Genomic DNA, 12,259 nt, shown 5'->3' with positions numbered 1-12,259 from the left:
TTAGGCCTTCAGGAAAACTTCCTCATCTTCATCTTTATCTCTTAGGACAGGACTTGCAGAGGCCCTTTACTGTTGTGTACACACTCCCAGGAGGCCAACAGTTTTAGTTGAAATAAACATCAATTGAGTATGGGAAACACCGTACTGGACTCTGTAGAGGATACAAAAATGAATAAGAGAAAGTTCCTGCCAGGCACTGTGGCTCTTGCATGTAGTCCCAGTTATTCAGGAGGCCGAGGTGGGAGGATCACCAGAGGCTAGGAGTTTGAGCCCAGGCTGGGTAACGTAATGAGACCCTGTCTCTTAAAAAAAAAAAAAATGTCTTGATAATAGATCAGACCAGTATTTTCTAGACTTTTACTTTTAAAACTCTGTCTGGGTATGATGGTTTATACCTATAATCCCAGCACTTTGGGAGGCCAAGGCGGGAGAATCACTTGAGGCGATTGAACGGATTTTGAGACTAGGCTGGGCAACATAGCAAGACTGCCATCTAATAAAAAAAAAAAGAAAGAGACAGTTCCTGCTTCCACAGGTTTACAGTCTAGGGGTTCCTTTTAGGAGCTGATGTTAACAAAGACCCTCAGCTTATTAATTTGTAAGAGTTAGAAGGCTACAGGGACCATTTTGGAAGGAAATTACAGCTCTCTTTTGGGTTGTGTACCTTCCTTTCCCTCTCCATGTCATCATTTATATTTCAGTGTACCATAGAGAGTATTTTCCCGGGATTTGCAAGCCAACATATGCTAATGAGGTCTCTGAACACGGTTGCATTGGTTCCCATCATGTATTCCTGGTCCCCTCTCCAGCAGAACTTCATGGTATGTATTGAAAGCACTGTGGTGGTTGTTTAAACTGTATGACTATCTTATATTGATATGCCAGACCTCCTCTGAGGATAAAGACTGGCAGAGTACTTAACAAAGAGTGGCCATGTAGGGCAGAATTGTATTTTAATTTATTTACTCTAAAATATGCATATTGCAATCTGTTCTAACTTGTTCGATTTTGTGCTCTCTGAAGTATACTTTTGAATTGATGATGGTTCTTTTTTGAATGACTGATATTGGACAAAACTCTAATTTTCTCTTACTACCTTGGCTCAATTTTGTAACCTTATGTGCAGTTAAATGCAGGCTAAATCACACACTTGAGGCTTAAGCAGGTTCTCAGCTCCCTAAGGATGGAGCAATCCTTTCTGAATCCCCTAAAGGCAAGACGCTATGAAAACAACTGTGATAACAGATGTGCACATGGGTCCTCGATCCTTTTTTCTAGGCCTTTGTGTTGACTCCTGCTAGGATCATTTGTGGTTCTGATAATCATCCTCTCTGAAAACTCCCATTGCTTGTCATCTGCCTGGTGACAGATAGAAGTACTGCTGATTGGAATAGGGTATACATTTACAGAAGGGAATTATCTCTTAGAATAAAACTTTGGAGTAATTTTACTTGATACTTGGGGGATTTTAGAATGACTGTATTCTCTGCTGGGCACTCCCTGCTGCAAAAAAAAAAAAAAAAATCCTGTAGTATTGTTTACTGCCAGAAAATATCCTGTGATTGACTGTAGATAACCACTGAGTGTGATTGGCATGAGTTGTAGTCATAATTTTTTATTAATGGGGAGTCTTAGTCTATTTTGTAGAATACCCATAAATTTTATGGTTGCCCAGTTTATTTTCTAGTTATATTGCAGATCATAATCTTGGAGGCCTTCGTTTTCATTTATCTGTCTCTCTACTTACAAAAACAATTAGAATTAAAGACTTTTCACACTATTGTTTGTGTGATGTTTGTACCTCTTTTACAAAGATGTTTAGTCTTAGATAAAATGAGATGATAGAAGGAAGCATTGTGAAAAATAAATGTACTGTCAAATTCTATGTATTGGTGGAAATATTGTTAGTATCAAGCTAAAAATTTGGTAGTTAATATCATCAACTAAACTGACTTTTTCTCTAAGAGTAGCATTGCCTCTTCCATTTGAGGTTTCCTTGGCAAATCAAAATATCCAGTTTTTAAAAGTGCTAGAAACTCTGTGACCAAAAGCACTTTCAGGAAACTCAAGAAGCAAGAAAAGCTCAGCAAAGTTTCCATTAAACAGGAAAGGGGAGATGCATAGTGGCTTCATGGAATGAATCACATCTGATTTGATTTCAGGTAGAAGATGAGACAGTTTTGTGCAATATTCCCTACATGGGAGATGAGGTGAAAGAAGAAGATGAGACTTTTATTGAGGAGCTGATCAATAACTACGACGGGAAAGTCCATGGTGAAGAAGGTGGTATTGCCAAGCTCTCCTGGAGAACTTTATTAGCATAGTGCCTCTTCTTTAATATCTCATCGTCTTGCTTGTGTTCTGCCCCATGGGGTACTCAACTGAAGACTATTTTAATGCCATCACATGGCTGGGAGTTAAAATTTTATATTAAAAATACCCCAGTTAAATTTTAAAAGGAGTCGGATTATACAGTAATCAGTGGCTGGAGAGAAAGTTCATTGTACAAATAAGTTTAATCTTAGGAGTTTTCCATAAGTCTATCCAAGGTCATTTTGTTCTTCACTTGCCTTTCTCTGAGAATGGCAATAAACATAACATCCCTGTCTTACTTCTTTGATCCAAGTATTATCCCCTGGATCTCACAGAAGTTGGTTTTAATATCCTGGATTTCCTAAAAGCAAATCATTTGGATTTAATTGTAATTCTAGAAAAGGTTCTCAGTGTATAAGAAGTGGGAAGAGGAGGAGAGCCTCCCCCTGGATTTGCAAACCAATAGCCCCACCTGCTCTTTCAACAATTGTGGATATTGTTGAAATTCATTATTCATCCACAGCACCCTCTAGTGTTCAGAGACTTCTCATAAGTTGTAATGTAGCCTCATAAAGTATGATTATCGGAAAAAAATGCTCCTTTGATTTAGAGAAGTCACTACTGAACCATCAGCAGCAAAACTAAGTGAAGTTTTATTTTATTATTCTTTCTCTGTCCTACTTGTGATTGCACACTTCTATGAGATTTTGAGCTATTAATATAAATACAGGTCTATACGCTTTTGTGAGATGTTGAACCATAAATATAGAATTGGCCCGTGACTGAGGACGTGAAGTACCCAGTAAGAAGAAAGCCTATAACTGGATTCCATACTCTAGGGAAGTGTTACAGGTGTGAGAGCCAATCGAATGATTTTAATTCCTTGATTGTCCGTATTAAAATGGACATGTTACCTATACAGGCCTCAGGTGAATATAAGAAAATCTTATTAGGAGAAGTAATGGAATATGAAGCGATCTCTGCTCATCCTTCTAATCCTCACGTTTCAGAGATGATCCCTGGATCTGTCCTGATTAGTGATGCTGTTTTTCTGGAGTTGGTAGATGCGCTGAATCAGTACTCAGATGAGGAGGAGGAAGGGCACAATGATACCTCAGATGGAAAGCAGGATGATAGCAAAGAAGATCTGCCAGTAACAAGAAAGAGAAAACGACATGCTATTGAAGGTACGTAGCACTGCTTCCTTATTCTATTCTGAAAGTGACAGGAATAGGGGAGATGGGAAAAGGCTGTTGGTGCTTCTCCTTGGTCCACTTAAAATGGAAAAACTTGATTATTAACTGATAGCTTAAGATAGCTCTGACTTAGTTGAATAAGAAAGTAGAAGAGCATATAGAATAATCATTGTGATTCATTTCTAATTATAAAGGGTAGTATGTTTGGAAAACATAGAAAGTTATAAAAAAGAAAATAAAATTACGCTATGATCCTACTACCTAGGAATAACCAGCATTAATATATCCTTCTAGACTTAAAATTTGTACATATATAAATCAACATGTTTATATGTGATGTGAAGTTGGGATCATGCCAATTTATATATGTATATATAATTTTATATCCCTTTTATTTAATCTTATATCTTGAACATTTCCTATGTCATTAATAATTTAATAGTTAATTGTTTAATTATACTATATGTTACTTAATTATACTATATGTCCAGGGATATAATGTCTCTCTCTTATGATCTCATAGTTACAGTACCAGTCTCGTTCTTCTGCATCCACAGTATGATAGGATTCTTCTGTGTTCAGGTCTCTCCATGAAAACTCCTCTTTTCACCTCCAGATTCTAACTGGGACTGTGGATTTTGTTGTTAATATGTAGACAACTCTGACTTCCTTATTTACTGGTGGCCTATATGAGATAAATCCAGGTAGCACTGATCTTTATGTATCTCCAAACACAGCAGCTCTAATTCAAAATGCTGTGACAAAGAGGAAAAAAGAACAGCTTTGTTTGTATGTTCTGATAATCACACTCAGGGTTTTTTGTTTTTTTGTTTTTTTGGTTTTTTTTTTTTGCAATTTCCAATTCAGGCAACAAAAAAAGTTCCAAGAAACAGTTCCCAAATGACATGATCTTCAGTGCAATTGCCTCTATGTTCCCTGAGAATGGTGTCCCAGATGACATGAAGGAGAGGTAGGGAAAGTTGTGCCCATATACAGAATACTTGGACAAAACTTTTATTCAAGCCTATGTTTTGGTTAGTAAAAAGCCTTGTTTATGGTAAGTGCATTATGATTTGCCTGCAGCTTGATTATTTCTTGCTTACTAGCTGACATCTGAATGTCCCTTGCTATATTAAGGGTCATCGTATACTGGCTTTTGAGTAAGTCCGAGCAGAGAACTTTTACTCTGCCATTCTTCTGGAGAGTTACTCCAGCGCCATGCCTATCAAATCTTTCCCTCCCCTTACCTTCTGACATATGCCCAGCCCAGTATAATTATTAATACAATGATGTACCATTTAGTTATACACCATTCCTTCATCAACCAGACCCATTAAAAAAAGCCGTCCTCCCTTGCTTGGCCAACTGTACCTGGATGACTGTCAGTACCCAAACTGTAGTTCCTCAGTGGAGAAATTCCTTTGGAGGAACTTTTACCTCTCTTTTCTTAAATAGGTATCGAGAGCTAACAGAGATGTCAGACCCCAATGCACTTCCCCCTCAGTGCACGCCCAACATCGATGGCCCCAATGCCAAGTCTGTGCAGCGGGAGCAGTCTCTGCACTCCTTCCACACACTTTTTTGCCGGCGCTGCTTTAAATACGACTGCTTCCTTCACCGTGAGTGGGGCTACTCTGTTTGGAATGCTCTCTTTTCCATTCCCAGCCTCCATTTCCTACTCTTTGTTCTAATTTATCAAATAAGAGTTCCTGGCTTCTGATCTGATGATGGTTTTACAAAGGGCCAGTTCTATTTTCATTTGTTCAGTTATAGTACAACATGCTTTGCATGATAGGGACAGAGTAACCAGCAACATAACTGTCTCTCAGTACCTCCTAGCTTTGAAAGGATTGTGTCAATGTCAGAAATGACTACATTTTGTGTACCTTGATGGTAGCTATTTATATTGAATTCTATCTCCTGCAGTAGCTCCCTAATTCAATTTTGTTCCTCCCCATCCTGTCAAGTGAATAGACTGTTGGAAACAGGACAGTTTTTGTTTTCCAGCTTTTCATGCCACCCCTAATGTTTATAAACGTAAGAACAAAGAAATCAAGATTGAACCAGAACCATGTGGCACAGACTGCTTCCTTTTGCTGGTACGTTCTTAAGCTGTTCTGGCATTGTGAACTTTGTCGAAAATTGAGCAGGAAATGGTCCTTGGGCTTTCTGCCCCTGGGAACACAAACCAAGTGAGCCAGTGCATAGTATTCCAGAGGTCATAAAGCCCAAATAAAACATGGCTTCTGCTCTTAAGGAGCTCCCCAGACACAGTAGGACTGTGAAGTTAGTCTGATGGAGTGTAATTTGAAGAGTATTAAAGGCTTTCCTCCTCTAAATATCATCTGCTTAGATTTCACAGTCTGAAACCGTATTGTTAGACTTGGAGCAGAGTATGTGTGTGTTGGGGGGTACGTACTCTTTTCTTTGCTGCCTTCCATTAAATGCATATAACTGGGGTCCCCAACCTATGGTGAGTTGTATAATTATTATATAGTAAAATGTAATAATAATAGAAATAAAGTGCAGAGTAAATGTAATGCACTTGAATCATCCTGAAACCATCCCCCTGCTCCCTGGTCTGTGAAAAATTGTCTTCCAAGAAAATGGTCCCTGGTGCCAAAAAGGTTGGGGACTACTGCTGATATAACCATGAAAGGAGTAATAGCACATGAAGATGCTGCTATCTTATGGTAGTCAACCAGATGGACCCTTCCCTGATGGACAGACCTTATGTGGCAGCATAAATGGTCCTGAATACCTTTGAGAAGGCAGTATATGGAGAGCTAGAAGGTACTAGGTCAGTTGGACTAGCCAAAGACATGGTTGGGCTTTCTGCACAATCAGATGAGCCTAGGTAAAGAATAAAACACCTTGATAAAATTTCTGACACTGATTAAAATTAGATTATACAGCCAATTACTTTTGGAACCATCTTTAGAAGGAAAGGTGGTAGAGTGCTGTTGGGTACACATCTGGAAAATGGGCCATATGATAATAGAAAAAGAATAAATAGAATAAACAGACTTTATCCAATTGATTTTTTCCCTAACATGTATTGACTCCTTCCTATATGCCAAGTGCCATGCCAGGCCCTTAGCATACCTTGTCTTACCCAAAGTTTCTTAATAAGTCAGTAGTGTGGCAACAGTGAAATTCAAGCCCTGGGCTAACTCCATAGTCCATGCTTTTCTAATTACTCCATACTTTTTTTGATTACACCATGTTACGTCAACATGCCAGCATTTATATGTCAGAAGGGCATTCTCCTCACAGTAGTCATGCTGGGACCCTGTGCATGTATTACAGTGACGCTGCCAGTGCTCAAAATGTGTGTGTATATAACAGAGATATATATGCACAGTTTTTCTTTTATTGCTTTTTAGATAGGAGTATGTATTTAAATGTAGTGCTGGACTATTTTTCCCAACTGTTTATTAAGAATATTTTCAATCATGCAGAGAAGTTGAAAGATAACTCCTTCCTGGATTTCATAACGTGTTTTCCCATATTTGTTTTATCCATATATTTGTGTATGTGTATCTTTTGCTGAGCCACTTGGAAGTAAGTTGCAGACATTGTGATGTTTATTTGCTAGATATTTCAGCATGCATCTCCTAAAAGTAAAGACGCTCTATTACATAACCACATTATTGCACCTAAGAAAATAAACAAGAATTTTCTAATATCCTCTACTATCCATTCTATATTTAATTCTTTTCAGCTGTTCCAAAAATAGCTGTTTTTGTGTTTTGGTTTGTTTCTTGTTTTTTGTTTTATTGAGACAAAGTCTCACTTTGCCACTGGGCTAGAGTGCTGTGGCATCACCATAGCTCACTGCAACCTCAAACTCCTGGGCTCAAGTGATCTTCCTGCCTCAGTCTCCTGAGTAGCTGAGACTACAGACACGGCCACCATGGCCAGCTAATTCTTTAATTTTTTTATAGAGATGGGGTCTCACGATGGTGCTCATGCTGTTCTCGAACTCTGGGCCTCAAGTAGTCCTCTCACCTTGGCCTCCCAAAGTGCTAGGATTACAGGTGTGAGCTACTGCACCTGGCTGTGTTTTTTGTTATTTTTTTTAAACCAGGATCATCCAGTTAGACATATTTTGTTATTATGTCTTTTTACTCTTTTTAAATCTCAAATAATTCCATCACTTTTTTTTTTCCTTTTTTTTTTTTGAGACAGAGTCTCACTCTGTTGCCCAGGCTAGAGTGCCGTGGTGTCAGCCTAGCTCACAGCAACCTCAGACTCCTGGGCTCAAACAATCCTACTGCCTCAGCCTCCCGAGTAGCTAGGACTATAGGCATGTGCCAGCATGCCCGGCTAATTTTTCTATATATATTTTTAGCTGTCCGTATAATTTCTTTCTATGTTTAGTAGAGACGGGGTCTTGCTCTTGCTCAGGCTGGTCTCGAACTCCCAAGCTTAAACAATCCGCCCGCCTCGGCCTCCCAGAGTGCTAGGATTACAGGAGTGAGCCACCGCGCCCAGCCCTTTCCTTTTTAAAAGTTCCAAGCTGGTTGTCTCATAGGATGACCCATGTTCTAGATCCGTCTGTTGTTTTCTCATGGTGTCATTCAACTTGTTTCTCTATCCTCTATTTCCCATAACCTATTAGCTGTGGAGGCTTGATTTTATTTATGTTAAATGTTTTAGGTAAGACTACTTTATAAACGGTACTATTTTATTTTATGCTGTAGCATCAGCACATAATGTCAGATTCAATTAATTTCAAAACTTCTCTTTTGGAATTTCTTGTAGGCCCTATAGTATATTATTCTGAATATCCTTAGTGATGGTAAACCCATATTTTTTACAAATAGATTTAGTTTTCAGAGACAGCTAGAAGTCTTTGGGAACCAAGTCTGGTGAGAAGATATTGGTGATTAAGCTGAGTGATAGTTATTTGATGTAAAAAAAAAAAAAGCATAGCTATAATAATGAAACAGTATTCTTCTTCAGATTTGGGAGGAATTTTCAAAATTAAGTAGTAATTTTGTACACATCCAAGGATTGCACATTTTATTTTTGAAACAGAGGCAGTGTGATAGAATGGAAAGAGAAGTGGCCTGGGGGCAAAGAGCCCTCGATTCCTGTGCTCCCTCTGGAACTATTAGCTGTATACTCTCAAGGTGGACTTGTCCCTTCTCTGAACCTCCTTTCCTCATCTTCAGGAAAACGTGGTCTCAAATACTAAACGGCTAGCATGCAAATGAATTTTAGATACAACTTACTGGAAAATTGAAGACACATAGATGCACAGGTTATATCTTTTTTAAGATTACAGGACAACTCTTTTGTGAAAGGGTGTACGTTGGTAAGTTTTAGGATGTGTGTTAAGCAGTGCTCTCATTAGTACATGGCCACTCTTATATGGTACAGAACAACAACAAAAAAGCCCATCTTTGCACGTTAGTGCAGATGTTGAGGAAGATGAAGGTTTGTGCTGATGGGATTGGTGTGGTGGCTGTGGGCCTGCTCCTAGTCCTGTCTGTAATGTGTCCACTGTAGGAAGGAGCAAAGGAGTATGCCATGCTTCACAACCCCCGCTCCAAATGCTCTGGTCGTCGCCGGAGAAGACACCATGTGGTCAGTGCTTCCTGCTCCAACACTTCAGCCTCTGCTGTGGCTGAGACTAAAGAAGGAGACAGTGACAGGGACACAGGCAATGACTGGGCATCCAGTTCTTCAGGTACAGTGAACAGAAAATGAAGATTTTTCTTTCCATGCAAGGACTCTGGCAAACCCTGACACTTAACATTACTACCTTTTTAAAACTATTAATGCTGGCTGGGCTTGGTGGCTCATGCCTATAATCCTAGCACTTTGGGAGGCTGAGGCAAGAGGATCTCTTGAGGCCGGAAGTTCAAGACCAGCCTGAGCAAGAGTGAGACCTCATCTCTACAAAAAATACAAAAGTTAGCTGGGTATAGAGGTATGCGCTTATACTTCCAGCTACTTGGGAGGTTGAGGCAGGAAGATCCCTTGAACCCAGGAAATTTGAGGCTACAGTGAGCTCTGATGATGCCATTCCAGTGTAGCCTGGGTGACAAAAAAGAAAACACTCCCCCCCAAAAAAGCAAAAAAACCCACAAAAACAACAACAAAAAATCCTGTGAATTCTTTCCACAAGTTCACTTGTGGAGACAAGGAATATTTTTGTTCCTAACTATTCTGCCTTATTTATTTACTTTTTTAAATTGTTTTTCTTCTTTAAAAAAAATTTTTTTTTTTTAAATATGAGATGAAGTCTCACTGTTTCTCAGACTGGTCTCAAACTCCTGGCCTCAAGTGATCCTCCCACCCTGGCCTCCCAGAGAGCTAGGATTACAGGCATGAGCCACCTAGCCTGGCCTAAATTTTTATTTATTTTTTAACCAGTCAGATTTAGCAGTCGGGGGTTGTATACCAACTTTAGTGACACTGATGTTAATAAGTTCTGATAACCCACTCCCATTAGACCAGCCTATTCTGCCTTTTAAAAAGTAGAATGATGTACTTCTGAATTTGTGACAAAATACTAATGACAACCGCATTCTACCCTCTTCTGTTTCTATTATGTTTTCCCCTCTTAGAGGCTAACTCTCGCTGTCAGACACCCACAAAACAGAAGTCTAGTCCAGCCCCACCTCAGCTCTGTGTAGTAGAGGCACCCTCGGAACCCGTGGAATGGACTGGGGCTGAAGAATCTCTTTTCCGAGTCTTCCATGGCACCTACTTCAACAACTTTTGTTCAATAGCCAGGCTTCTGGGGACTAAGACATGCAAGCAGGTACTGTCTGAAAGTGGCAGAACAAACTTGGGCCCTCTTTTCATCTGTTGCTCTGTCTAACCCTTTGCCATCTTGTAGGGCTGAATGTCTGGGGAGAAGCTGTCCTAAGTTCAGTCTCTGATGAGCTTGTGCTCTGGGCCACAGAGTGAGTTCATGGGCCCTTCTGTAAATGCAGGTTTTCATAATGCATGGGGCCTGCTCTCTTCGTGGAATTCCTACTTCTCTCTTCTGATCTCTTCTGGATGATCCTACACTTTTTTAGCTTCTTTTTTTGGTTCCTGCCTCCTTTCTAAATGTGTGGCCCTTTCCTAGAAGGGACTCCCCGGTCTTCCTGCAGACTCTCTTAGCTCGCACATTCCTGCTTATGCAGCTGCTACTCCCTCCTCGGGTGCTTTACTCTCCGCGTTTTCTATCACTGGTTCTCCAGTTACCAACCCAATAGCTGGGCCTAGACCTTGCCCTTCTCCCTCATAGCATTACTAGAAACAGTTGACAGCAGCCACTGATGCTCTGGAGGCAGGCAGAGGCTGCAGGGAGGAGACAGACTGAAGAGCAGGCAGGGAGGCAGGTATGGGGACCCATCTGTCCAATATGAAAAGAGCCCCAGCGCTTGAGCCATGCTCACTCGGCTCCCTGACTTCTGGAGGAGTCTCTGTGGTCTCTTCTTCAAGCCTCCTTTCCTTAGAACAATGAATAGAACTGTGAGTTGAAGCGCCCTTTGCTTTCTTTTTGGAGCTCACACCTGTTTCCCTCAGGCACAGGTTCTCAACCTAAAGTGTATGGAATTGTATGCCAGAAATATTCTTGAGTAAGTGTACTTTCCTGAGAAGATTTATAGTTATCACGGAATCCCGAGAGGGCCTGTAGCCAACAAGAAAAAGGAAAAGCTAAAAGTGAGAGCTGTCAGAGAAGAAACATGGGGAACGGGCCTTCCCGAAATGCCGCCCTACTGAAACCATCAGGGCACTGACATCTTTGCACCAGCAGAGGGAGCTAGTGTTTGGCCCAGTGGAACCGTTCCTGTTGTGCCTTAGTTACACAAGTTGCCCTTCCTAAAATAGGGCGGATACTGTAGGTAAGAATCAGCCCACTCTTCTACCCGTGGCTTGGTAGAAGGAACAGTAGCTGCTGACCAGGGAAGGTATTACTTCGCTCAGCACTGCTTCCTTTCTGAGTCAGGATGAATGACTACGAATTAACTTCACGATGGCTCTCTGTCTCTCCCTGACTGAGGAAATGCTCAGTCGGCTGCCTGTGAACTCTCCAGAACCCCTCCCAGCCCAGCACCTGGCAAGGCCACTTACCTCACCACCTCGCTCAAGAAGTAGTGACAGGCCCTGTTGGATTTCTCTTCCAGGTCTTTCAGTTTGCAGTCAAAGAATCACTTATTCTGAAACTGCCAACAGATGAGCTCATGAACCCCTCGCAGAAGAAGAAAAGAAAGCACAGGCAAGGACAAAGGCTGTTCCCTGTGCTGACCTCCCCTGGGACTTTCCATCTGCCTCCCTCTGCAGCCCCTGCACAAGGCTGTGTACCAGTTTGGCATCACACAGCAGAGGGCCGCCCTTCTTGGTGCTCCCTGGGTGCCTGTGCCATCCCTTCCCCTGTCCCCAGATGCAGTGGACTATGAACTAACTGTCTGGTTTTCCATTTTCCACTGAAGCTCCTGGCCAGTAGGACGTGAGCTGCCTCATGGCTCCAGCCTGAAGGCGTTTTTCCTTGTTGGGTGGTTAGTTACCACCTTACCCATGTCTCAACTCTGACCAGAGTCCTTTTCTTTGTGTTTTGGCACTTGTATTGTTTTTCTAAGTTGTATAATAGCACTGTCTTCTTGCTAGCCTTTACTTAGGTTGGGAGTTTTTTAAAAAAATTGGCACTCTGGCTAGGCATGGTGGCTCATGCCTGTAATCCTAGCACTCTGGGAGGCTGAGGCGGGAGGATTGCTCAAGGTCAGGAGTTTGAGACCAGCCTG

The 12,259-nt window shown here is 41.1% G+C and overlaps 1 protein-coding gene across 1 annotated transcript in view; it reads left to right on the top strand.

Moving 5' to 3' along the window:
• The window catches only part of EZH1 (enhancer of zeste 1 polycomb repressive complex 2 subunit), a 30,232-nt gene that overhangs the window by 9,894 nt on the left and 8,079 nt on the right, over window positions 1-12,259 (top strand). Inside the window, exons 4-12 of the mRNA XM_045526608.1 lie at window positions 702-821; window positions 2,163-2,283; window positions 3,324-3,500; window positions 4,377-4,479; window positions 4,965-5,128; window positions 5,517-5,608; window positions 9,027-9,207; window positions 10,091-10,287; window positions 11,645-11,736. Of these exons, the coding sequence (XP_045382564.1) occupies window positions 702-821; window positions 2,163-2,283; window positions 3,324-3,500; window positions 4,377-4,479; window positions 4,965-5,128; window positions 5,517-5,608; window positions 9,027-9,207; window positions 10,091-10,287; window positions 11,645-11,736 (1,247 nt within the window). The remainder of the gene's footprint in view (window positions 1-701; window positions 822-2,162; window positions 2,284-3,323; window positions 3,501-4,376; window positions 4,480-4,964; window positions 5,129-5,516; window positions 5,609-9,026; window positions 9,208-10,090; window positions 10,288-11,644; window positions 11,737-12,259) is intronic.

The sequence above is a fragment of the Lemur catta genome, chromosome 15 (genome assembly GCF_020740605.2).
Source record: "Lemur catta isolate mLemCat1 chromosome 15, mLemCat1.pri, whole genome shotgun sequence".
NCBI classification, from domain to species: domain Eukaryota; kingdom Metazoa; phylum Chordata; class Mammalia; order Primates; family Lemuridae; genus Lemur; species Lemur catta.
Note: the sequence above shows the minus strand (reverse complement) of the source record. Positions and strands in the feature narration are given on the sequence as shown.